Consider the following 27,500-nt stretch of genomic DNA (forward strand, 5'->3'; position numbering starts at 1 on the left):
GAAGGATGCAGTACTCTGAGAGAGAAAGCAGGGGATGGGGTAGTTGGATCACTTGGAAACAAAACTTCTTTGAAGCCTGAAATACATGTAAACAGCCCTCAGCTATTCAGACTTGATAACGGTTCCTGAGGATCACTAAAACTGCAGGCAATAAAAAGTGCCACGAATATGTATTTAAAAAAAACCTTTACAGAGTCCAGAAGATATTCTGATTTTAGAAGAGCAACACAAAGTGTGAGAGGAGGGTGGGGGTGGGGGGAGAAAGCGTGTGTTGTCTGAAAGATTTCCTAGTATCTCTGCTTCAAAGGCAGGGGGGTCTCTTCCTCAGACAGCTGCTTGCCTCTCCTGCCAGCTCTGCCCTTTGTGCTGCTTCTCGTGGGGCTGCCACGATTCCCAGCTGCCTGCCAGCCGTTTGAAGCTCCAGAGTAAAGGCAGTGACTCATTGCCTATGTGGCCCTTAACAAATATTTACAGCCAAGCAAAACGATCCAAAACTGCATGGCCAAAACAACCAAGCTGGAGCAAGAGCACAGATACAGCTCAGCTCTCATGGTCCGATAATCGGTTCTTTGCTGCTGTACTAATGAGGAATGTTTATGGGCTGTTTGTGTTTTTGATGTTATAACATATGGAAAAGAACATTTATTTCAGTTCAGTCTTTGCCTTTACCAGAATTGCCAATGAATTTTTAAGATAAACTCTATTCAAAAAGCTTTTATTTGCAATGAAGGAAAATATTTCACAGGAGACACATTCTTTTGGAATGAGGGGAAATATTTACAGAAGACAGTGTCAAAAAATGGCAGTTTCAGATGCACCTGAAAGCTGAAGCTCATGGCAGTTCACCCAAAACTTTGCACTTGCAAACTACCTACATTAATATTTAAGAAAAGACATTCAAATGGGCCTTCCAAAAAAGAAAAAAAGAAAGTTTGTAAAGCCATACATACATAAGACGTTAATGTCTAGACAATTTTCAAAGTATAAAACATAAAAACTATAAACCAATATAAAAACTACATTAAAATGTTCTGTGGAACTGCTTTTGAAATGACACTGAAAACTTCTTTACTCACCCCCTATGCAATTCTGGCCTTGCACCCACTAATTTACAATTTCTAGGCACTGTCATTAACAAGTTAGCTCCAGCCCCCTGCTCTTTCAGTTTTAGTGAAAGATAACAAATGAGCTCCACTCAGTGAAGACGTCAGGAGGATAGGTGAGTGGGATAGCAGCTTCCTGTCTCTCCAGGTCCCTGTACATTCCCAAATAAGCCCCTGTCTGGAGATGAGGACACACTTCTCAACAGGATCTGCTTGCTAGCACAGCGTTAAATCTGTTCTCATGCTATGCTTCCAGCCGCTGTGAAACTCAAGGACAGCTTTGAAGTGGCAGTGCAAATATAGTGTAATGTGTGTTGGCACTTCATTTGAAATCTGGTAACAGCAAGATCAAAGATGCGAGATGGACGTAAATTCATTCAGCAGATTGCTGTCCAAGCACTGAAAGTCTGACACGCACACTTTCAGCCTCCAACAGGAGAGGCAGACAGTGAAAGATTTTCACGACTGGACATTGGGACATTGAGAGATATATCAAAATATAAACACTGAATAGACAGTGGTTAAAAAGTCATCCAACCTCCAACAGAGGCACAAGTGTGTACAAGCTGATTGAAAGAAGCCAGCACAGACCTGTCTGGGTATGTTTATTTTAGAGGTTGTCATTCAATCTGTCTCTCTTGTTCATATGCCGGCTGACATGAAAAGCATCTGACTATTTTTAGAGTCTCTTCCACTTATTCTGGAGCATTGATCCAAGTCCACGGGTCTTCTCTAGAACTCCACAAAAACAAAACAGGTCAAAATGGTTCAGGCTAGAGAAGAGGTGGAGAGAGGAGAAATGGAGACTGGTTTTGAGAGGGCCATCCACAGAGAGCCATCTATACCTTTCAGCACAACTTAAAAATGTTACACTTTAGCCAAAGACTTCTCAGCCAAAAGTCCCTAACTACTGGACAAGCGTGAGGGACCGGGGAGAGGAGCCAGGTGCAGTAGAAGCAGAGCTCTTCAAAGTGCCAAGACAAAAGAACAACAAGATTTAAAGATACAGGATGATGAATATCAGTACCATCTGGACATGTTCCAAACTGGTAGAGCACAAAAAGGATCCCATGCAAGTCTGCAACTTCGTTTAGTATCTGTATGTACAAAAGCATCCCCCCCCCCCCAACAGAGACAAACACAGACAGTGAAGCGTTCTATAGCCATCTCTCCAAAGACACCTGCAAACACTTAGAAGAGTTCTCCACCCGGTCCCAAGCTTTCACAGCTGACAGATGAGCCCGACCCACCCCCACTCCGCTACCTCTCCTATATCTTACCCCTTTCCTTGGTCTTTCAGGGGGCTGAGGCACAAAACTGTTTGTTACTGCTCTTCGGAAGGTAAAACCTCTGGGAAGCTCTTTTAGAGATGTCTGACGGGCCTTTTATTTACTTGTTTATTAATTACCAGAGCTCAGGGGTGAGAGAGTAGTTAAATGGGCGACAAGCACCATGCCACTCTAAAACAACGAAACAAGGACGAGGTCACTGCCAGAAGGACTTTTGATGGAAAAACGGATGAAAACAATCAAGGCATAGCATCCATGTTGTTCAGTCTCCATCTCTAGGAGCAATTCTAGGAAAGGAGAACAAATAGGGGAAAACATGCCAGCCTGTTGACTGTTGTAACATTAAGCAGATCTGAAGGATTTTTTAAAATTACAAAGATTGTGACATATGCACAAAATTACAAATCTTTATATAAATAACAAAATTTGTCATCAAAACCTGCTCCTGAGGCTTGTCCAAAAAGTGAGAGTGCAACAGACCAGACCTGAAGAGGTCAGAGGTCCACCCTTCGTTTAACTAGACCTCCTCCTACACAGGGACAGGATTGCTGACCAAACAAAATACTTGCATACACACATACACACCTTTCACCTCCCCTAAGGCCGTGAGCAAGTCTAGCTCTGGGCAAACTGGAAACTAAGAAGGGTGAACATCTGAGTGTAGACTAAAAAGCAGGGCAATTGAGTGAGTGAGTGGAATTCTTCTACAGGCACATCATCCTCCCGTGAGCATTTAGCACAAAAGATCTGGAGAGTGAAGGCTCCACACTGTTTGACTGTAGGCCCCTGGTCAGAGAGCAGGCAGCTGTCAGACATGCCTCCTCCGTTGGAAGTGTTTATATGAGCAGGTCCCTGGTGGACCATGACCAAAGCTCTAGAGGAAGAAGAAAATAAAAACACTGTCCTGTCTCTTCTTTTCTTTGGTCAATGGTGCAAGCCCTCATAACCTCCAGCTCCCAGTTTCCTGTGCAGAAACCACAGAGCACAGGTGAACTCTTGGAGAACGGAGGCATCTGTTCCCATCCTGGCTGGCAGCATCAGGCAAGTAGGAGAGGCTGTTCAGGAGGTGAACACTGTAGTAGCCATCCAAACCAGTTTGAGCTGGTTCAAAGTCATTTAAATGTAAAAGTTAAAGTACAAGATTAAACAAAACAATAACACTGTTTATAAATCATGTAAGTGTCTGTGGTTGTGAGTTTATCCCTTCTGGTGTTGTATAGCACAACTATCTATTCTCAAAAAAAAAAACTGCAAACCCAAAAATCCACTGCCAAAAAAAACAAACAAGCAAACAAAAAAAAAACCAAAACACCCACACACCCACTTCAGTGCCTCTTTAATAATTTTAATGTCAGTGAGATGTCAGTGAAGGATTATTTCTTTGGAAATAATCCTGGGACAAGTTTAATGTATTGTTTTTTTCCCCCTGACAACACAAAAAGTACCGCTCCTTCCTCCTGATTGTGTATAATGTGGAGAAGCTCTCGGGGGAGAGGTGTGGTGGGCTTTCAAGGAGAAGGTGAAGAGAGGTCATCTTGGGAGTACTGGAAACCCTTCCAACTTCCTACCCCCTAAAGACAGATTAAGTCAATCAAAGACATCAATGGCTCTCTTAACTAATCCTTTTCTCCTCACTTGTTTACACCACTGATGGGTAAAACTGTATGGACTACTGATTGAGGCATTGTGTTGCAAAGCAACCACCCCCTCTGTTTTTGACCAGGCCCGACCTCTGGAACTGCAGGGAGCACAATACCAGAAGTGCTAATTGAAAGTCAGGGGTCATGACCTTTAGATAAGGAGGGGAGGTAGGCCCTCTAGCCCACCCTGCTCCCTAGAGAGGGGAGAGCTGGTGTCGGGCCCGAGCTCCGTGGGGGCCCGGGGTACGGCTTGGAGCCAGAGTCTCGCGGAAAGTCCCTTCAGTCCTGCAGAGCACCCACTGATAGAAGGATTGGTTTGTGTATGGAGGTTCAGCTGTGTGGGTGGAAAAGCCTATCAGCAGGGGGAAAGGAGGATTGGTATTCAGCCAGACCGAGCTTTCATCCACCCCTTCTACTAAACACAGCGCTCTCCTGTCCAGGGAGGGTTTGGGTGGGGAGTGAAAGAGACGGTCCCTCCGTGCTCCTTTCATGTGGAGCTGAAGTGGTGGAGGGGGTGCAGGCAGCACTGGTCTCAGAGAGAAAACAAGCGTGCGCAGGCGTTGGAGCTGGGCGAAGGGCCCCGGCCGTGCCCTCATAATGCGGGGTCAAGGAACAGAGAGGGGAGGGGGGCAGGCAGTCTGAGGCTCATGGCTGGAGGCAGTGGAGGGACAGAGATCTTATCCATCTTAATGGAGGGATTGAGCCCCTAGCCGTTCTTTAAAAAGTAAAGAGACCTGTAGCAGAGCAGCACACAGCGAGGGTCAGTCTCACCATGTCTTTTCAGTCATGCTATTTCTGGAGGGTGCAAGCCAGAAGCCTCCTGACAGCACAGAGCTTGGGAAAGCTGTAAAAAAATTAACCCCATGCAACTTAGCTAACTGACATTTAGGGTTGATATTTAGAGGGATAATGCAGTAATGAAGACATCTGTTGGATCAGTCACAATGAGCCCAGCCTGAGCAGGGGGCTTAGAAAGTGGCAACCAGAATGTGCTAGAAGACTCACCCCCACACCTGGCTCCCAGCAGGACAACCCATCTCTGCAGCCCAGGTTTTCTGAACTACAGCTCTGGCAATACGCTGCAATGGGATATTCAAATATAAAACTTTCCAGCCTTAATACCCAGCATGCTTGTTTAAAGAGCAGTCAAATGTGTTTAGCAGGAGTAAGGTAGCCAGGGGCTAAGGGGAAGTATTCCAGAGTAAGGCCACAGACAGTGTAGTCTGCTCCACTGCTTTGGACTAATGGTTATTTTTAGAGAAGTGGGTTATTTGTCCCAAGAGGACCTGAGGAACCTTCAGACACCGTGCTTCAGAAACAGATGGTGAAAAAAAGGAAAGAGTTCACATGGACCAGTTTCAAAAGAGGGCAAACACAGAGGTGAAATGATTGTGAAATCAGCTCTGCTCCAGAAATAAGGCACAGCTCTACTTTAAAGAACTAGGCTTCTCCGTGCCGGCTCCAGTGGGATGAGCCTTTCTGAGAGAGGTCATGGCCTGTTCTGGGCAGCCACACACTCAAAAGCAAGGACAAAGGCTCCGCACCTTTAAAACATATCTCCAGTGCAGACTAAGGAATTGTGTGTGTGAGTTTAGGTTGGATGATGGCTCTGCACTTGGATGGTGGAAATGAGCAAACTGTCTGAAATAATTCTGGCTGTGCGTCATTTGAGCCAACAGCTGAAAACTGAAAACAGTACTGTACACTAATCTCATTTCACCTTATGTGTGTTCTTTGTGTAGGGCCCCACAAGGGGGATGACTGCATGGGGAAATTAGAATCAATTCTTCTGCTGTATTAAAAAAGTAAACATGGAAAAAACAAAAAAACAAAAATGCAGGCCAGAAGGAACCATTTCTTCTGCTCTTGGTGGCAGTGGGAACTGTTCTCTCATAAGGTGGCGCTCTTCCATAGGGCTGCATATCCCAATAGCTCCCAGCGGCAGGGTGGATGTTCTCACCTCCCCTCCTTCTCCACACAACACGATGCTGGTACTAAACACATGCAGCTTTCCTAGGAACAATAGCCGCACCGCTGCAACACACAGCTTGTGTTTGTGTTCGTAGCGCTGCTCGGTTTTGTCTGTAGCAGATGAAGCTCAGGTATGAAGGGGCGCGGTTCCTCAGGGAATGTGAGTGAGCCGTAATCAGGGAGCCATGGGCAGGCTGCCGAGGAGCCTCGACCGCCTCCCAACACGAGAGCGCCTGTCTGGAGGGTTCTAATGATCAGGGAGGGAAAGGAGCAAGAGGTGGAGGAGACCATCTGCTCCTGACTCTCAGTTCCTTTGTGCAGCGATTAGTGTGAGATCGGCAGCGAGCAGAGTATGTGCGTGGGGTGGAGTGACAGAAAATTATGCACCTCCCTCAAAGTGCGGTGTAATCACTCCACCCCAGTTTTTCTTATTCCTGCTCCTTGCTCACAGTGCTCTGCAGCCCCTCATCTCTAACTCTGCTCCAGTGTCTCTAGTTCCCACTCCTCATTTACACTCAAGACAGATAAAAGGCTTGTTTTAATAATGCAATACACCTTGAAAGGCCAAGCATTACAGCCATTTTATCACAGCTATTGAGGTTTTAGGCACAAGGTGTAATGCTTTATTGAACTGAAGGAAACTTGCAGTAGGTTGCAAATGACTTTTTTTCGTCTAAAATTGTTTTAAACGTAAACAGAAATCCTTCGTGGATGCTAAGAAAACGCCTAGAGAACTCTAAGCGTGTAAAAACGTATGGTGCAACACAGTGCTGTTGTCATGCCTCGCGCTGGAGCATTACAGGAGCGATCTTTGAACAAGAGAAAACACCAATGCTCCAAGTTTATGGAAACCTGCTTCTCACACCAGTCTCAGGCCAATCTGCGATTCTCCTCGTCTTGCACACTCTCAGTTCATACTGCTCACACATTCTGGCACTGAGGGTTCACTTAACCCTGTATAACCCCCTGAACAGGAGCCTCTGACTTGTGTTATGAAAGGACCTGGTAAAACTGAAGAGAGCATGAGAACACTCTGCAGACTCAGAACATGAACATACACAAGTCATATAAAAAGCATCAACAAACACACACACCTACATCCAAAGGGATCTGAACAAATACATACGTGCACAGGTTCTCAGAATTCACAAACAGGTCCTCAGAAAACCATTTGGCACTAAATTTAGTGTAGGAGGCCTAGTTTGTAGCCTTTGTGTCTCTTTGGAAATATATGCAAAAAGAAGATGGATAGCCAGCATGTATGAAATACATAGCCACTTCATTTACAGAAGGAGTAAGGTGTGAATGTTGCAATATTAGGAACATTCATAATGAAACCATATTCAAAATGCCTGAATATCTTTAACCTGCAGCAACAGAGGAACTGAAGGTGTTATAGAAGATTAAAAACTACTTAATCAACTGAAGTGTAATACACATTCACTACAGATGACAATGTGATTATGAGCTCTATTCTATACTGTATGAGTTTAGTGCAGGGGCACCTCATGGCCTTGATGATCAAAGACGACTATTTGTCTTGGATAAAATCCCACTGGCATCGCTGCAAATTCTTTAAAAAGCTAATACCCAAGTGTTTTCAGGTGGTGGAGTAGGGCAAAATGTGAAGGGGGGGGGGGGGGGGGTTATCTGACTCAATGCAAAGGCAGTCAATTGTTATTAATAAACAACAGATGAGGACAGAAGTGAGGGTGGGTCATGGGTGGGTCATGGTATGGTTGGACATAATGCAGTAGGGTTATGGTGTGGTTGGTGGATGTCTGGTGGTGTGGTTAGTAGCTGATGATATGGGCTGGTGATGTGATTAGTGGCTGGGTGATAGTGTGATTAGTAGCTGATGGTATGGGGGGTGGGCGGGTGGTGGGTGGGCGATGGTGTGGTTAGTAGCTGATGGTATGGCCGGTGGGCGGGTGACTGGTAGCTGATGGTATGGGTTGGTGATGTGATTAGTGGCTGGGTGATAGTGTGATTAGTAGCTGATGGTATGGGTGGTGGGCGGGCGATGGTGTGGTTAGTAGCTGATGGTATGGCCGGTGGGCGGGTGACTGGTAGCTGATGGTATGGGCTGGTGATGTGATTAGTGGCTGGGTGATAGTGTGATTAGTAGCTGATGGTATGGGGGTGGGCGATGGTGTGGTTAGTAGCTGATGGTATGGCCGGTGGGCGGGTGACTGGTAGCTGATGGTATGGGTTGGTGATGTGATTAGTGGGTGGGTGATGTGGTTGGTAGCTGATGATATGGGTTGGTGATGGTGCGGTTAGAGGGTGGGTGATGCTGTGTCTAGTCCTATGCTCCTCAGGCACTGCTGGAGAGCCGGGAACATGTGACAGCACTGATTGATTCAAGATGCTGATGTGAGTTCTGGAGAAGCAGAGCATAGGCTGGGCTCTGATGAGGGCTCAGAGACTGCTTCTCACCACACAGACAGGGGAACAGCATTAACAGGGGGAGACTATATCTAAATGAGAGAGGGAAAGCGAGAGAAAGGGAATAAATGTCTGCGTGTTTGTATCAGAGAATACGAATGTCTGAGAGTGTGTGTGTGTGAGTGAAAGAGATGTATGTGTGTTAGAGTGTGAGGGGCAGGGGGGATGATGGGGATGATGGGGAATGCTGGCTGGCAATGAGAGCAGGTCTGATAGAAACCAGATGCGGGAGGGAGAATGAGAGAAACAGGGCTGCTCAGGACAAAAGAAAAACACAGTGCTGGTGAAAGGACTCGCCATTCTCTCAGTCCACAAACACACCATCTCATCTGATAGTAACCTTACAACTACTAAAGCTACTGACCTTAAAACTACTACGCTTAACCAACCCTGGTGTCCTGGATTGCCTACATTTTGCTGGTCATACTGATTTGTTCCCTTGTGCCATCATTGCCAAAGTTAGAACAGCAATCTACAACAGAGGCAGTAGTCTAGAATGGAGATCACCCTCCTCTAGCACTTTAAAGACTCTTCATTCCATAATAACATCATAAAAACATTTTTCTTTTACCTCTCCTTACCTCAGGCTGACACAATTCTTTCCATTTAGTGTAATGGAACAGTTTGCAACCTTTGGAAGACTGGTGTTCCAAAACAGAACATTGTCTTTTATTTTCTTTGCTTTTTCAAAATTATTTTTGATCTGATAAGCTACAAGCCAGCTGTGTCTTCTGCACATCTGTGTAATGAGTAAAGATTGCCAGCATTAAAACACACAGTGATTATGGGAGAACTGAACTGAATGGGAGTAAACCTTAATTCTATGACTGGCATTTTACCACTTGTGAAACTGCTGACGCGAAGGAGCCGGTGTCTTGGTAAATAACAGAGTTAGAAAGTAAAGGCCTTATGAATTTATATTATTTCACTGATTGCTCCCTTTAGTGATGAAGGCGTGGAGCTTAGTGCTCCTGAATCATGACGCACATCTGTCAGCATGTCCAGGCAGGAGGACTGCAGTGTCGGGGCAGCTCCACTTCAAACACAGCCCATGCTACACCCTCTCTGTCCCTCGGACAGCTGAAACTAGAGAGCTTCCATTAAAGCCCCCCATCGTCCACCTGTGAAAGCGGAGCTGGGCCCTTCTGCCGCGTGGCTCGGCACGGCAGATCAAAGTCTGTGCTCCGGGGCCGACTCTCCCCCGTGTGCCCTCTCCTGCTTGCCCCCAGGTGAAGAACGCGGGGTTAAGAGGTGAAGGCTGGCGTGAGCCACCAGATGCGCTGCCAGAGCCAGGGATATCCTGGTGTCCCGCACCCTCCTGCTGTCTGCGGGACCATCTGTGTGGAAATTCTTATCTCTGCACGGCGGCATGAGAGACCCAAACTCACCACTGTCTGCGTATGCCTATAGACTGAGACTGGTGATCGTGCATGTTTTGGGAGGTACTGGTGGAGTGTGGTGGTGTTCATGGTTGGGTGAAGCTTTCTGGTATCATCACTAACTAAAGAAACTGGTTGGTGGTTGCACTTCTGCAACTTCCCATACAGCACTGCCCTGAAATCCAGTACTCGGCCCCTGGATCTCAACATATATTGGGGAGGATCAACGGTTAGAATCTCCAGGACGTTTTTACACCAAGAATGGCACAAAAATTCATGCATAAACTCAAAGTGAATTAAAATGAGGGCAGGGGCATGCGCTGTGTTAGGCTGCAGACACAGTCAAAACATGGAGCACATTAGTTTACAGTGATTTTTAATTGCCGATGGCAAAAAATGAGGGTAGAACACTGTGGCTCTTCTGATCACAGTGAGATGGCCATTTGCCTTTAAGACCTTTAAGGCGCAGCATGGACATTCAGTACAACACTAAACTGTGATAAATGAGGAAATAGTGATCCAGCAGTTAACAAATGGCATCACAAATGGCAGAATATGATTCTTTTCCCATTTGCATGGTGGTGCTTAAGCTATTAGGTTGTGGTGCTATCTGTCCAAACGTTGCAAAGGGCCGAACCCAAGAACTTCAAATGCGCTGAATTCCGAACAGAGGCAATAAAGTGGTGAACGTGTTCTGGAAGAATAATGTGGAGTGGCTGACACTCCATTTTGCATGCTTTACCAGGACCCTCCCCAAACACCCCCCCAGGCAGCTGCTCTGAGACAGGCAGGGTAGTACAGCTGGACAGGTTGTCACTGGCTTCTCACACGTTTTACAGGAGATGACCACACAGGGGGCACAGTAGCAACACAACTGAAAAGAAGACTTACACTGAACTGGCAGTTTAATATCAATGCTACAGTGTAAGACTTAATATAGAATAGGATAAGACACTAAATGCAATTGTGTTTGCAAGCATTTAAAAGTATTTAAAGAGAGGTCTGTGTGGTTTATAGGTGTCCCTGCATGTCACCCTTCTGGTTTAAAGCTTCTGCAGCTGCTGCCACAATTAAGCCCACTCTGCTCAAATCAGACTTCAACAGATCTACTAGTGATGCAGCTAACAAAGCAATAAAAAACAAGCAAAAACACACAGACACACACACACACACACACACACACGCGTGCACACACATGCACGCACACACGCACGCCTGTCCACCAGTAAAATCCACCATTAAATTTTCACAATTTATCAAAAAGAATTTGCTCAGTTGTCTGAACTCCTCATTGTAGAGGAGTTAGACTTTTGAACTCTCTTCTTACTGCTCTCCTGAGTCTCTCTGCCTTCTCTGGAATGGGGTACAGTGGCACAGCCTTGCAGGCATTTCCAATATATATCATTTGCATTCAACAGTAAAATGGACACCATATGACGATTACGGGCAGGGCTGAAGCCTGTATGGTGGGCTGCGAGGAGACGAATTGTGTGCCAGTTTGAACCCAACACATAATGAATGTTTGATTACATTACATTTGGTACTCTTCCTATTAGAGGTACATCTACACGTTTACGGACACATTACACAACAGCAGCGTATTCATGACTGTACAAGCCTTCTGCAGGGATCAGTGCTGCTGGCCTGGAGGCCTGAAGTGTGGCGTGAAATCGCTCTGCAATGCCTGTAGTTGAGGAGGAGGTGAAAACTCAACGGAGCGCAACAGCAAACTAAGACTTAGCCAGCCACGTCTCCGCAAGTCATATCCGGACACCAACTCACCGTGCTACAGGAGACCCCTACACACACCCCACCCGGCGTGGTGTTCTCACCACACTGTCAAAACATGCTTTTAAGGAGCTAACAACCAGTACAGAAGGCAGCCGTGGTCCATGTGAGAGGTGGACTGACATGCGCATACACAGCATCCCTGCTGAATGAGGGTTAGTCATTTCTCTTTGTTTACTCTGGGTCCACAGAACTAGTCTGGCCATGTCACTCAGCAACCAGAGGGACTGAGTGACATTCACTCCTCACTTTCTCTGGTTTTTATCACTTCTCTCCTTGTTCTTGTACTCCTTCCTCTCTCTCTTTTTTTTCTCCCTCTCTCACACACACACACACTCACTTTTTGCAAGTCTTTCTTAATCCCTTTGATCTTTTTTCTCCCTAAGCAAATTGCAACATATAAGATTTGCAGGTGCAGACTAAGCTTTTGTAAAAGATTTTTTATCAAAGTCCTGAGAGGACAGACCTCAACACCCTCATATTCTGTAATGCTGGATTTAGTAAAATTTCAGTTTAGTCACTACATCCCTTTGGATGGGTTTGAACAGAAAATTACTAATGTGCCACAGGTGGTGTGTAGCTGCTTTGCTTTGCAAGTGGTTTTACAGAGAAGCATCATGAGCTGGTCAGTCTCACCAGAGAGATCTCCAGTGGCTCTTCTTGGTAAAATAAATGCTGTGAACAGATTTGTCTACCATAATGGTTCTCATGTGAGCGCTACAGGAAGAGCTACAGGGACAGTTACAGGGTGCAGCTGGGTTTAGTGAGGATACACTCCAACACACCAGTCTGCATATTTGCACTGCTCATGCCAAGCAAAATATAACAAAGTTCATCATAATTTTTAAACATCAAAGCATCATATGGAGATTTTATGTTTGATCCAGCTTAAGTAATGTTTCATAAAACTACAATAAGGAAACAAACAAGCAAAAAACTAAATCCGGCCTTCAGTAAGAACTGAGAATGAGGGATTCTGCTTTTTTCTATATTGTCATAAATGAATATCTATGGATTTTACTTAAAATGAAGCAAAGAAAATATCTGAACACTAATTTTTTTTTTTCTGTATATGCCCGAGTTCCTTCACTGTTGTCTTGAGGATGAGAAGACCTCTCAACACAACTTCCCCCATGCATGCTCACCTGGCCAGGAGAACACTCAGTGATATGGGCCATAGGTACCAAAACAGAAAGAATTTCACATTACTTCGAAGCAGGTTCCAGAACCTTCCTCCATGACATAACTGTCTATCTCTTTACATAACCCTTGGATACAGGGTATGGAGAGGCTCTGTTGAAACGAAACTCTGCCACTAGTTTCTCTTCAGGACTGTTTACTCTGCGTGTTGTTTCAGAGCCTTTAGGTCATGAATTTCATCCCCAGCACTGGAGCTGCCGGTGGGAGGGGAGTACTGGCCAGCAAGTCCAGTTTGGCCCAACTTCACTTTGCTGTGTTGTTCTGCTGGATTTGATTATTGTTCCTGGACTTCCTGCGCTAATAAGAGAACAGAGCTGTCCCTGTCTCTCAGTCCAGCCATGGTGTCGCCCTGTCTTCAGCTTGGTCACACAGGAACCAGGTCCCAGGCAGTGTTGACAAACGCGTGCCAAAGCTGTCAGCAGCTGCATCCAGCCTGCCACACGAGGGGATGTGTCCCATGGGATTTCAAACATGAATCACGTTAAGGGATTATGCAAGACGTTTAATGGCTACTAATGGCAGGCCCCTGCTGGTGTCGACCAGCAACCTTCAGGGAGGTCTAGGGTCAGTCAGAGCCACAGCCGTCCACCACCAGGTTCAAGTGTATGCAACTCAAAGGTCATCAAACTTTTGCCTGCAGCCTCGGAAAGAGGCGTTACATTAAACTAATGTACTCGAGTGGTCAGCCTTTGGCCACAAACTGGGTAGCAGGTATCCATCTTGGCCCATGTAAATAATCTGTTCTCAGCTTTGTTTTAAAAGGACATCCCTGAGTGGATCTGAGAGCCTGTCTCTGCTCAGGCCTCCTTTGTTAATGTACGACGTCGCCAGGAACCGAGCAGAAAACACCGTCAGGTCGCCTCTGTGCAGGGGGAAGATGAGAGACTGGCGGTCCCGCTCATGAGATGCACAGGGGACCGGAGGTTTTGCGTCATGTTTGCGGCAAGGTATTTAAAAAACAATCAAACATCAACAACAATATTCTGCTCCACAGCCTGGTACCATTTAGTCAAGTCTGCATAATTTTACATGAATAATAAAATCTGTAACATTAGCTATAAAAGCCATGTAATCTACTTTATTAAAAATTAGGCTCCAGGCCAGAGACACAGGCGAGCAGCACAGGCAGGCCAGAGACACAGGCGAGCAGCACAGGCAGGCCAGAGACACAGGAGAGCAGCACATGCAGGCCAGAGACACAGGAGAGCAGCACATGCAGGCCAGAGACACAGGAGAGCAGCACAGGCAGGCCAGAGACACAGGAGAGCAGCACATGCAGGCCAGAGACACAGGCGAGCAGCACAGGCAGGCCAGAGACACAGGAGAGCAGCACATGCAGGCCAGAGACACAGGAGAGCAGCACATGCAGGCCAGAGACACAGGAGAGCAGCACAGGCAGGCCAGAGACACAGGAGAGCAGCACAGGCAGGCCATGTCAGCCCAAGACAGACAGCAGCATAGATCATCAGCTCTCAATGAACTCAGTGGCCCAGCACAGCTTGGGAGCTCTTTAGCCACGCAGCTCTACAGAGAAGACCGTGTGTGTGTGGGCAGGGGGGTAACCCCTTCCTTTCTTCCTACTCCACACTCAATGCCTGTATTTCACTCGGATCAGCCACTCACATCAGTCCAGTAAGGCGCCGGGGTCCTCTCTCATTCACAGATGACAAAAATTCATGTTTCATGTCTTGGTATAGACAAGAACATATAAATCACCTGACTGACCAGCCATTATATTATTCAGTCACATTATAAAAATAAAGCAACAGTAGTAAAGATGATAGTGAAACAGTGAATGGTTACAAAATATTGTCAATATTTGAGCCCTTGCAATAAAAATCATATATCAGCTATTTTCCCTTTTTGTGTAATCAGATATTTCGGTTTTTGTACAATTTTTACAAATAAATTACATTAAAATTCTAAATATGCTTTATTTAGAGTTCCCTTACATCATTCATGCATTTAAAAGAAAACTTGCAATACTTTACATTGTTTTTATTTTGTAGAATAAAAGGGCTAATTTATGGATCATAGAAATACTTTTCATTTAGCAACTTACAGCCAATAAACATAATTTTTCCATTACAAAAATCACTGTTGGTGATCTAATCATAATTTTCCAAAAAACCTCTAATTTTTAAGGTCTATTTTTGATATATGAAAAGTGTAAATGTGAAACTCTTTGAGAACTGTACCAACTGATGCTTGTATGATGGTGGTGGGTCATTTACAGAGTACCGACATACAAGCACCTTTAATTTACAAGCAGAACTGGGGAAGTTAAACAGAAGGGCCTTTGAGTCTCTCTCTGTTTACCACTCAGAGAGAAAGAAAGAGCTATCTGAGAACACAGCTGTACGACCAGTACATCCAGGCCAAATCTTGTCCTCACTGGGTGTGCACGGAGCACACTGCCAGCCTTTCTTACCGAACAGGCAGAGGAGAGCAGCCTGCACACACTGCTGCTCCACAGACTCCGCCTGTCCCAGCAGTTTTGTCCGGACAAGCTGCGTGACTAAACAGGTTCAGACCCGCGTGTTTACAGTACAGAGCAGGAGCGTGAAATCCAGCAAAGGCTCCAGGTGATGGACAGCGGAAAACAGTAAATAAAACCATATTCCCAGTCATGTGTTATAGAAACATGATGCAAATGCTGTGACATTACAATGGAGATCTCTGTGGAGCTTTATAGCTATAGCACTTCTCCAGCGTCCTGTCCAGTGCATTGGTGATGGAGTAGAATCCTTGTAACAGCACTGTGCCTTCCCTTCGCAGAAACGGCACTCACTTTAGCGTGCATGTACACACGCCGCTGCAGGAGAGGTGGAGCCATGTCCACGGAGGCACTGAAATGCAGGTGGAGCACACCGCCTTCACTGTTGCGTCAAAAATCACACCGACAAGAGACGGTGAAAATACCTTCAGAGCAAATGCAGTGTCCCCCGAAACCGTTCCTGCTGCACCATCCGACCTGTCACGTCCACTGCAGCTGTACTCCTCATCACTAATTAATCCAGCAGGGCAGGTCGCTCCTCATCAGACAAATGCCTTTATACGGTAGCACATTCAAACCGCTACATGTCAGAGCAGTCAGAGGTGGGGCAGAAAACACTGAAGGATGTTTTGGACGTTCATCTATTTCAGAGATGCGTTCTGTAAGGTGTCATCAGAGTGGGGAGAGATTATAGAGTGTTTGGTCTGAGCGCCGTCTATCTAACCCCAAATCCCACAAGCTCCCCCCAGGCGGCCCTGAGTGTGCAAGATAGATGAACTCACAACTCTCGTTGCCTGGTTCTAATACCACATGACTCACCGGCACCCTGCGTCCAGGTCGACCCCTCTGATGCACGAGCCGCATATATTGACTCACACAAAGGCAGCAAAGATCACACGGATGGCTCCGCACGCAGGTGTTCCAATCGCCTAGTTTTATTAACCGTGCCGACCAAATAGAGCAACCAGTCTCGCGGCTGGTAACGTTCCATTCATACGTGAAAACAAAAAATCATATTAAACAATGGTGGTCGTGTTACTACAGAGGGTTGAGAAATACAAACAATAGGAAGCTCTGAGGTCATCAAACAAAACGGTGCTGTATGTGTAAATGAAAAGAGTATATCTGAGAGGTAAAGCCTTCGGCCTGTTCCAGCCTCCACGCCTGCTGGGCTGACCGGAGCAGCGATGAGGGACAATGTCCTGTGTCAGCTCAGCTCTGTCAGGCCCACAGGACAAAGAGAAAGGGAAAGAGTGCAAGACGCACAGACACACTGCCCTCTACTGGATACAAAAGGGAACTGTGCACATTCTCTCTCCAGGTCTGCCAGACAGGGTCGTCTTTCACAGCACCAAGAGGAAAAGGGAACCTTGGCTGAGGTTATTAACGTAAGCTTATGTTGATGGGGATTTGACTGGAGAGAGTTACAGTGTGAATACCTCACCCGGAGCCAGACCAGACCCAGCACACAGCAGATAATATGACTCACTCATTACTTAGAGCTCAGCAGATGTGTACGAGTGTGCTACGTCAGCATCAACTGACAAATTTCAGATCACACATTCCACTATATTCATCTGGGCAGTAAATACAGTAGATTATACTTATTGAGTGTTTACTGTCTGACCCATAGGCTTCTCGCATGGCCTCAGTATTAACCGCTTCAACGGCGCTATAACTGAAGCCCTATAAAACAACCCCACGTGACAGTGATGCGGCAGAACGACGCAGCAACAGCAGCAGTAGTTCCAGCCCCACGTTCCCAGTTTTGATAGAGCCTGAGGCTGGATGGGTTGCCAGTGCTGGGCAGCGCCCGTGCGGGTGCGCAGTGTGTACCTGTCTCCAGCTGGGGTTGGCACTGCTTCACCAGGATCAGAGCAGGTCCGCGGGGAGGGACACAGGAGGCAGGAGACACAGTGAGGGGAAGCGACGCTAGCACGCACTGGATGGAAGAGGGATTACACGGGAACAAAGAAGGAGGAACGCAGAGTTGAACAGGAGACGCAGTGTTCCTGCCCCGGCATAATCCCCCCCCCACACACACACACACTCCCTCCCATACAGGCACACTCACTCCCCCATGTGCACACAGTGTGCAATAATATTGACATGCCTGTTGGTGTGTAGAGTCTCCTGGCTGAGGGGGAGGTGTATCTGAAGTCTGTGTGTGCTCCTCTGTTGGCTTGACGTTGACCGGCAGCCCACTATCCTCAGCCGGGGTGACTTGCCCTGGTTTCCACGGAAACACCAACACATCAGCCAAAACCAGTGCAGCTCCAGTGAAGTAAATGGATTAGCAAAATGAAACCAGCATTTCTTCCACTGAGGATGCCGACTCATTCATGAACGCATTAAACGAGGAACAACAGAAGAGAGCTGACAGCATGTGGCAGAAAGGCGTTACTTCACCTCAAAGCAGGCAAACACACGAGCTCTCAACACTACCATGCTGACGGAGAGTGCCGAGACAGGCAGGGCCAGACTCGATACGCCTCTCCGCTGCTGGCGAACGTGGGGCTTACGAAGGACTTGTCGGCGTTTGACAGCAGGACTGTCCTGACTGAGACTCCGCAGTGCAGAGAGCACCCCAGCTCCGAATTCACCACCAATCAAATGATGCTCTTCCATTTTTACCGCTTCATTAAGGCTTTTTTCCCCTCTTCTGCCTAGGCAGGGATGGTCTCTAAGCAACACTGAGGTTCTTTTTACCATGAGTAGAGCAGCCTCTGTCTAATGTATGTATTGCTTTAGGCCAACACAGGAAGAGGCTGGGAACGCAGTGTCGGCACTCTGTTAAGCTGCACTCATAACTTACACACAGTGTCCAAACGCTTATGAACACCCCTCAGAAATACTGATAGCATGCAGGCAGAAATAGGGGTCAGCCTCAAATATGCGCAAACACACACAGACTGAGCCCTTTATACTGAGAGCTGCCTGAACTGAGAGACCTGAAAAGGGAGAGCCACCTCTGCGCACAGGCAAAACTGAGCTAAACAGAGTTAAAGAGAGGTAAAAGCGGACAGTTAAACAGAGTTAAAGAGATGAAAAACTGCACAGAGTTAGAACAAAGTTACAGAGAAGTAAAACTGCACAGAGGTAAACAGTTAAAGAGTTGCAGATAAAAGAGAGAAAACTAGAGTTGAACAGAAAGGTGAAATTGCACAGTTAAACAGAGTTGAGAGAAAAAACTGCAGTTAAACAATTATACTGCACAGACCTAACACAGCAAGCTTAAAAGAGGTAAAATTGCACATAGTTAAACAGGAGTAAAACAGATGTAAAACTGCAAAACATATAAAATGCCTCCACTGACCAAACCTGCACAGGCGGCACTCATCTGTAAATACATCTTTCATTTGTAGCTGATAAAACACAGTGAGCTGGGGGTTATGAAAGGGCCGTTAAGCGAAAACGTCCCGCTGGAGGGAGGTTGCAGTTGGCTGGCGTTCATGCAGCCTGGAAGAGGATGCTGGGAGCACAGGGAATGGTTCTTTCCTCCAACCTCCCTCAGCAAGCATGCTGATGGACTATCCAGACAAGCTGGCCTCCCCTTGGTCAATCAGAGCGCTCCTGTTCTCTCTCTCTCTCTCTCTCTCTCTCACACACACACACACACACACAGATGCGCACGCACACACACACACACACACACACACACACACACACACACACACGGCCATAAAAACACACTACTGCACAAACATCTCTGTTCCCTCTTACCGTATAAGGGGTGAGTGAGAGGCATGCCCCGTTAGAAGCAGGCCCTGCGAGAGCCACATACAGAGTCTGGAGGGGCAGGCAGCCACAAACCTCACAGCACCAGCCATGGTTGCATGAATAACAGCATGAGAACGCGAGGACAAACGCAGGGCGCCGTGTGCGGTGAGCCGCTCGTACGCGACTTCCCACTGCACATTCGGACGCTAACACGAATGGCCAGATTACTTCCATTATTGATGACAAAGGCTTTTATATTTTGATGTGTGCTTGTGTATTTATATATGTAGAATGTGTATGTGTGTGCGTACCTGTGAACTGAGTGAGCAGTTGTCCAGGCGAGTTAAGGGTTGTGTGGGGAGACTGCTCCACGCTATCCTGGCCACTTGGCTCTGTCGGTAAGAGGGAGTGTCCGGTCACCACTCTCTGCTGCAGTGTGGTCAGTAGGGGGCGCTGGCCCTCACTCAACTCCCCACTGCTCTCCTCATCCCAACAGCCCTGCTAGAGTACAACCGTGTCACTGCTACTGCACAACACAACGCAGCTGAATACCTTCTAGTCAGCGGTACAGCCAGGCTTTCCACGATGACTCCTTGACGTTATCTGTGTGGTGGTGTGTGGTGCTAGTGACCCCTACTGTTAGGAAAGGGTACTGCAACAAATAAAGCAGGCCAAAGCCGTGTATTACCTAGCGGTCAAACTGATCAAATTCTCATGGGTTGAACTCTACATTCACTCCTGGCTTAGTTAAATCTTTGCTCAAGTGGCTATTGAATATGGCAATAATGTATTGCCTTTTTTTTTTTTTTGCATACAATATTGTGTGTTGCGTTAGAAACTCAGTGGTGAAGCACTGATGTGATATGGTTAAATACAGACCTGATTTATTTTCAACAAAATTATTTTGACATATTATTTTGGCATGTTGGACCATGAGTGCCTTGGTGCATTGAGACACTGAGAGAATGCTAATCTGAGGTTTTTGGAGTTTTTCATTTAAGATGTTTAAGCACACAAAGCAAGACCACTGGATTTCTTAGAGCTCCTTTATGTGATGCAGCCTGTGGTGATACCAGTATAGCAAACGCCAATACTGCAATAACATTAATACATTACATGTTGTGCCGCCCTATTACCTGAGGAGAGCCGTGAATTCACACAAACACTTGACAAGCTTTTCTTCCACTGTTCATCTGGTGCTAAGTCAACAGACCGTGACAACAGCCACGTGCGGGTTATACCTCTGGTTGCTGTGATTGGCTGGCTGGGCCCTGCTCCATCCTGGCCAGCAAAGAGAGGACAGGGTCGTGGTTGGCAGGGACAAGAGGCCTTCTAATCACCTGACCTTCACTGGGCGGGTCGTAGTCCTAACAACAACAATGTTCCACATCCAATCAGTGAGTCTGTTTGAGCATGCAAAGCCCTGTTCACCCTCATTTGTTCTACTTTCCTACAGGCTAATCTTTATAAAATAATTCCACTAGTCAGGTACCATTGGCACCGCAAGTTCTGTGTATTCACAACTGTTTCCATTTGACTACACACTGGCTTTCAGGCATCAGACTGTTCGAGCATGTCTTCGCCTAATTACAACATGCTTGTAAATTCATTCCATTTCATCTCATCTCAACACGTCGGCCACCCGGAGGCCCTCAGCATGTCTCTGCTGGTGCTGAGAAAAAACACACGAGGCAGTGCCAGTCTGTTGACGGACGTGATTTAAGATATTCACCATATCATGGACGCCGTGCAGAGAGCTGTTGAAGCTCGTCAGGGGGTTGGGCAGAGCGAGGCCCTCCTCCTCCAGAGCTGGGGACACAACACACATCAGTGGGCTCTTCACAGGCGTTTACACGGGCCAGCACGTGCGGATGAAGCTTTACAGCAGTGGTCAGCATGGCAACTTTAATAACGTGACCAGAGTCTGAATGACTGTGTGTGTGTGACAGACTGCCTAGTACCTCTGATTACAGCCATTTGTCCAGAGCTGAGAAGCACCTCTCCTTCAGAGATGTGTCTGGCAGCGGTCTCCGTCTCTGTGAGGGTGGGACTGGACCAGGAGCTGCTGTCATCCCCAGACAGAGACTCAGGTGGAGCAGGTGGAGGCTCTTCCTCCACAGCTGATGGAAGCCTTTGTGGTTCAGGAGGAACAGGAAAGGACGGCAGTATGACTGCCTCCACCTCCTCCTCATGGGCTACTGATAATACACTGTTGTGGGGCGAGAGAAAACGGGTGGAGGGACATCAATAGAAAGAGACAGGGAGACAAAAGGGGCACACAGAAAGAGAGGAGGGGAAGAGAGAGAGAGAGACAGGGAGGAGAGGATGAGAGAGAGAGAGACAGGGAGGAGGGGAGGAGAGAGAGAGAGACAGGGAGGAGGGGAGGAGAGAGAGAGAGAGACAGGGAGGAGAGGATGAGAGAGAGAGAGACAGGGAGGAGGGGAGGAGAGAGAGAGAGAGACGGAGGAGGGGAGGAGAGAGAGAGAGAGACAGGGAGGAGGGGAGGAGAGAGAGAGAGAGAGACAGGGAGGAGGAGGAGGAGGAGAGAGAGAAATGGGCAGTTATTGTGCGTTTGCAATTACAACCCATCTAATAACATGCACAGCGTTGGCCATCCTCTACGCCTTTATCGAGTTCCTGGCTACAGGTCAGCTCTGGTCGGGTATTTTGAGACATTGGGATCTACATTATTCTTTTACACTGAGCTGCTGTCAAATATCAAGAAGCTTAAGAGAAATATAAGTGTCTCTTAGTGGCTCCTTCAAAACTCCCATTTTCTTCATTTTCTATAAATGTGGCCACCAGGGGGCACTGTGGTTTCAATTATTTTTCCACTTTGTCAGTTTTCTCCAATACGCTTTCATCTGTTAACACATTCCATTAAAATCCCCTTTTTCCAGATTATCATATTTAGGAAAAGAATCCTAAAACAAAGGAACATCCACATTAGGAGTCTTAGTTTTCATTTTGTGTAAGCTCAGCTGCCTGCTATTCCAGGGTGATGTTTATTAGGCTTCTTAGAACAATGCAGCTCTAACACCATGAAGATGTTAATCGTATTAAAGGCAGAGCTGATCCCACAACAAAACGTCCTCTTTTGAGGCGTTTCATAAATATGGGTGATGTTAGTAGAACTTGCATCAGCCAGATTAAAGGCATAGATATCTGGGGAGGAGCGAGGAAGACTCACATTGGTGGTGGCCCAAGTTCCTCTTCTTCACTGTGAGGATCCTCCTCCTTAAGAGGAAGCTCTGCCTCTCCCCACGGGTGATTGCGCAGGCTGGGCAGCTCCGGCGGGGGGGAGGGCGTAGCCAGCCTGTCGGGGGAGGGGACTGGCGTGCTGGCAGGTGTGTCCACGGGAGTCTTCTCAGAGACTGAGACAAGGGCAGCACGTTAGTCCGGCTGGGCTAATGAACGGTAAGAGTAAAGCTGACCGGGTAAACAGCAACCATCTAATTTACGCATCAATAAAGATTCAACAGTCACGTTTGAAGCAAATACGGTAGGACCTGGTGAAGCTGGCTCCTGAGGTCGGGCAGGCTGACTGCCTGTGGGTGACTGAGCCAGGGCGCTGCCTGGAGGCAGTGCCTCATTCGAGGCAGGACTGTCTCTCTCGCTGGGCTCTGGAGTGGGCACTGGTGTGGGTATCGCAGTCTCCTGCCACAATGTTAACAGACCGGGGGGGGTACGACAAAAACCAAAAACAGGTGCAACTACATCACTAATCATCATTAAATTCCCATCATCCAACGCTCAGGCACTAATGGGAAAGCAAAGAAAATAATTTCCCAGACACAAGCTGCGTGTGCTGTGTGCCCGTTTACCTGAGTATGTGTGTCCTGTGCGGCTGTCTCCGGGGGGCCCGCTGCTTCGGGGCCATGACTCTGGCCCAGCGTGGCAGCGATGATCTCCGCCAGAACCTCGTTCACACACCGCCTGACGAGCTCCGAGTCCACCGGGAGACCCGCGTGAACGACCTGCTGCTGCCCCCCGTGTCGCGTGGCCTCCGCTGCCATGAGAGGAGCGCTCGTCACCGACATCTCCAGCATTCGGGGAACGGACGCCGTGGCCCCCTGTGTTCTATCGTCTTTCTTTAACTGGTCCAGCAGGTGACCTCTAGGAGCACGCTCGCCTAATCACACCTCTGATTGGCCCAGGTAATGGTGATCGGTGGGGTCATCACCAGATTCGCTAGATTCTGTTCTACCTGTGCTGAATGTTTTTGGTCTGTGCGGTTTTGCACTGATGGTCCAGGTTTGCCTGGAGTTCACTTTGGTGGCCTGTGGCTTTGCGACAAACTAGTGCCATGAAATGTTTACGCATGCGCAGCTGGAAAAAAAAACAAACTCTACATGAAACAGCCCTGCCTTCCCCTTTTATGGTGCCCAACTACCATCAAAGTAGCTTCTATAAGACATCTGCATGCTGGCCACAGACTGACAAGCTTGGTTGCTGGTGTAATGCTTGCCAGTCTTAATAAATCATTACCGCATTAAAGCCGGTGCTAAAAAAACTGCTTACCGTGTGCAAGGCAGCCAGTGTTACTGAAACTCAATGTCAAGTTCCTTGAAATGTGCACCTGACGCAACACTGCTCCACACTGCCAGCCATCCAGCTATATCTCTCAAACATGCTGAACCCTGCTGGTGCACCGGCAGCCAAAAGAACTCCAGAGGAGTAAACCGAGAGCTCGCGCACTTCTCTCACAAACTACTTTGCATTTGTGCTGCTTCAACATTTCTGACCGCCGCTGTTAAAAAAGTGAAAAGGCACATGTCATGAAGCAGCACTCTGGGCAACACGGGGGAGTGGGTGGCCATCTGCAGCTCTCCACCCCTCGTCAGAGGCGGCGTGATGTAACTCAGGGCCACAAGGGCGAGTGTTTTAGCGGGGAAAGGGCCAGTCAGAATGTGCTGACTCGGGTATGCTGATCACAGCCTCCCCTGCAAGTTTGATACACCATTGATCTTTCTATTAAACAGGAGCGCGAATTAATGGCGCAGACAGGGTGAGCAGGCGGAGTCGACGCTGGCCAAGCGGGGGCGGGGTGCGGAGGGAACGAAGAAGAAGGTGATGTGTGGGAACGAGGAAGAGCAATCGCGCTTTAACGAGGATAGAGAACGTCGGCAGCACCGACGGCCCTGGCGGATGAACCGCTTGCATCTGCGCAACCTACGTATCCAAATGAGGAGCTGAAACGGTTAGGAGCCAGGTTACACACACTACCGGGTTCAGCCCCATAACTTCCACTGTTTGGTTTGAATATTTGACTGCAAAGTGACACATTCATTTCATCATCTCCAATGGTTGATGCAACACTACAGAAAGAAGTATGAATATGAATAGGTCTCACTGTGAAGGCCCACCACAATGTTGCTGCACCCTCACTAAATGACAGGCGTCTTAAAAGAAGTGTCATGGCTTACCCATGCATGATGTCACGCTCTCCGCTGGCTCTGATTGGTTGGCTGGGTCTTGTGGAGAAAACATCCCACTGATCACCCTAGCCATGAGCTGCTGCTCCACCCTACACGAGAAACCCAAATCACTGCCACTCACTAAACCTGCAGACCATCACTGCTTTAAAATGTCATAAGATAAAAGGGTAAGGATGGCAGCCAAAGCACATACACACACACACACACACACACACACACACACACACATACATACACACATACACACACACACACACACACATACATACACACACACACACATACATACATACATACATACACACACACACACACACACACACACACACACACACACATACACACACACACACACACACACACACACACACACACACAAAAACCAGAAGCAACTTCAAACATAGGTAACATCGTTCAAATGCACAAAACCTAAGAGTCTCGGTTATGCATGCATCCTGAGTTCTGTTTCTGAATTTACAGTGGGAACAGGGAAGTCCCTCACCAGTCCAGCAACCTGCCCTCCAGGGTGTGTGTGTGCTGGCCGGTCCTAAGGCCCAGCTCGGGGAGCGGGGTGGGCGGAGCCGGCTGTGGGGGGAAGGCTGGGCCGTGGTACATAGCAGCTGGAGGAGAGGGCAGCCCATTCAGCTCCACGGGGCTGCCAGGAGCATCGGCCTCCAGTTCAGACTCCTGCTTTAGATAATTAAAACAACAGAAAATCGGGGTGGGAAGGACGTTTTAGGAGACAGCATGCAACTTCCACCCGATTTCAGGACGCGGCTCCCAGAATTAACGCTAAATATCCACCTCCCAAATTCATTAGCGACAACAGGCAGTCGGTCGGATGAGCGCCAACATGCTATACAGTGTGATGCGAACGTGGTCGTTTTTTGTCATAGCGGAGCAGAGAGGAGCAGGACAAGTGGGACATCTGTCTCGTGTTATTCCTCCTCCAGATCTGCGGCCCCTCCGAACTGCATTGTGTGCAGATTCCTCTGGCCCAGTGTCAGGCAGCCTCGGGTACGCAAGGCTGGACCTGGCAGCTCATTTCTAATGGCCAGGCTCCAGACAAAGGGACTGGGGTAGCATGGAAATAATGCAGAGAGAGGGAGAGGGAGGAAAAAAAAAGAAAGAGAGAGAGAGAGAGAGAGAGAGAGAGAGAGAGAGAGAGAGAGAGAGAACAAGAACTTGGTGTTTTTGGCAAGTCATTCAGTCTGTTTGAAGTTTATGGCTCCATTAAAGAAAGGAGAAAAAAAGCTGCCCGAGAGGAGACTTAGAGCAATGACATTTTAGCACTGGGCATCTGGCCCTGCTGCGGGGAAGGAGGCTTGTTTAACGGGCTCTGGACCGAGGTGACCGTGCCCTTTAGTCGGTAGCTGGGAGAGCTGTAAGAATGAAGGGGGAGAAAGCGGGCCAACCATAGCTGGAATTTTTAAAAAGCTTAAATTACAGGCAGCCACAAGCATGGCAGTTCGGTTCTTTTATAGTTTTGCACAGATGGGAAAATGTTTACATTGCTGGAGCAATACCTCTGACCTTAATTGCCATGCAAACAATTAGAGAGGCAGTATAATACTGACACTGATGCAACATGAACTTCTTAATAGCAATCCCTTTACTGACAACAAGTTGCAGAGCACATGAAAACAGAATTTCCAGAATTCTAAATTGAGTACCGAGAACAAATGGTGACAAAATAGATGCAGATACAATGCTCTCTCACAAAACTGTGCATTACAATCACGTGTACAGCTTAAATAAATCACTGATTAGCTTTTTGTAGGTGCAAATCTAATATGCGGTAATTGAAAAATATGACTACAAAATCAAATTAACACAGATACTGGCTAAATATCCACCGAGAACCATCTGCACACTTCATCATTAAACAATAACTAATGCTCAGTTCACCACAGCTCCACTGCCCTGCGCCAGAAAGAAGACTAGCGCTGTTTGGCTCAGGGTGCAGTTTGCTCAAAACACCAAAAGGGGGCAATGTGGAATAGCTCATTTCCTCTGGAGTTTGACCCCCCCCCCCCCCAAAACCTCTTTTATTTTCATTATCTGCACTCTTTTTTCCCTGTCCAATAGCTGTGAAGTCCTGGGAGAGTGCTGGGGACGTGCCCTCCTCTGCTCCTGCACTCTAATGACGTCCGGGGCTGCTTCTGTGCTAACGGGTGGCTCGTCTGGCCGGGCCACACGCTGGAGTCCACCGAACGGCCAATATGGCGAGCAGCTTGCCGTTCTTGTTAGTAACGAAGGCAGGAGGGGGGTGTCACGTCTGTGTGAGAGCAGCTCTCTGGACTGCCGTGGGAGAGGAATTCCTGAACAGCCAGCACTGGGGCGGCATTTTAACAGAAAAAAGGAAGGCACGCACGCGCGCACACACACACATGCGCACACACACACACACAATCCACACCCTTCCAACACCGATTGTCTATATCGCCGTTCACCACAGAGTGCTATTTTCTAATCCTCTGGTTTCAGGATTTAATGAAGGCGGCATTTCCGTTCAGCCTCTGGGCTCAGCAGATTTCGCCACTCGGTGTGTCGGAATGGGAGGTGGCCGACCCGCCGTGCATCTCGCAGTCGTGCCGGTGCGAGCCGCCGTTCTCGGCGAGGAGCGGAGCAGGGCAGCACCGGTGCCCGCTGCCCCGCCCCCGCAGCTGGTGAGGGAGCGGGTGACCTTCTCGCCACGTGCCGAGGAGAGCGGCGCAGAGAACAGAAACCGGCTTTGGCTGCGGCTACCTGGCTGGCATCCGCCACGGCCAAGAAGCCGGTTCCAGGGAAGCCATCGTGGTGGCCGCCCTTGCCGCGGCAGGCTGGCGCTCCTGCTCCTGCCTGGGGGTAGGGGAGCGGAGAGAGGAGGGTCAGGCAGGTGCAGGGCATCAGCCAATCCCCATGTCATTAGCAGCATGAGGGATTTGGAGCTCATCATGTGTCTGAATTATTTCGAGGTCCCGACGACAGGCTGGGGCGAGTGATTGCATTCAGCCGTGCACGCTCACGCAGGGCTGCGGGAAATGT

At 47.9% G+C, this 27,500-nt stretch overlaps 1 protein-coding gene across 1 annotated transcript in view; it reads right to left on the reverse strand.

Moving 5' to 3' along the window:
- Window positions 1-27,500, reverse strand: part of kiaa0586 (KIAA0586 ortholog) — a 79,038-nt gene that overhangs the window by 1,470 nt on the left and 50,068 nt on the right. The window contains exons 19-29 of the mRNA XM_035532609.1: window positions 24,976-25,163; window positions 24,462-24,562; window positions 22,860-23,044; window positions 22,545-22,692; window positions 22,226-22,409; window positions 20,997-21,244; window positions 20,768-20,844; window positions 20,277-20,402; window positions 19,347-19,536; window positions 17,429-17,544; window positions 17,152-17,257 (exon numbers count right to left, since the gene is read on the reverse strand). Of these exons, the coding sequence (XP_035388502.1) occupies window positions 17,152-17,257; window positions 17,429-17,544; window positions 19,347-19,536; window positions 20,277-20,402; window positions 20,768-20,844; window positions 20,997-21,244; window positions 22,226-22,409; window positions 22,545-22,692; window positions 22,860-23,044; window positions 24,462-24,562; window positions 24,976-25,163 (1,669 nt within the window). The remainder of the gene's footprint in view (window positions 1-17,151; window positions 17,258-17,428; window positions 17,545-19,346; window positions 19,537-20,276; window positions 20,403-20,767; window positions 20,845-20,996; window positions 21,245-22,225; window positions 22,410-22,544; window positions 22,693-22,859; window positions 23,045-24,461; window positions 24,563-24,975; window positions 25,164-27,500) is intronic.

This window comes from Electrophorus electricus, chromosome 13 (assembly GCF_013358815.1).
Source record: "Electrophorus electricus isolate fEleEle1 chromosome 13, fEleEle1.pri, whole genome shotgun sequence".
NCBI classification, from domain to species: Eukaryota; Metazoa; Chordata; class Actinopteri; order Gymnotiformes; family Gymnotidae; genus Electrophorus; species Electrophorus electricus.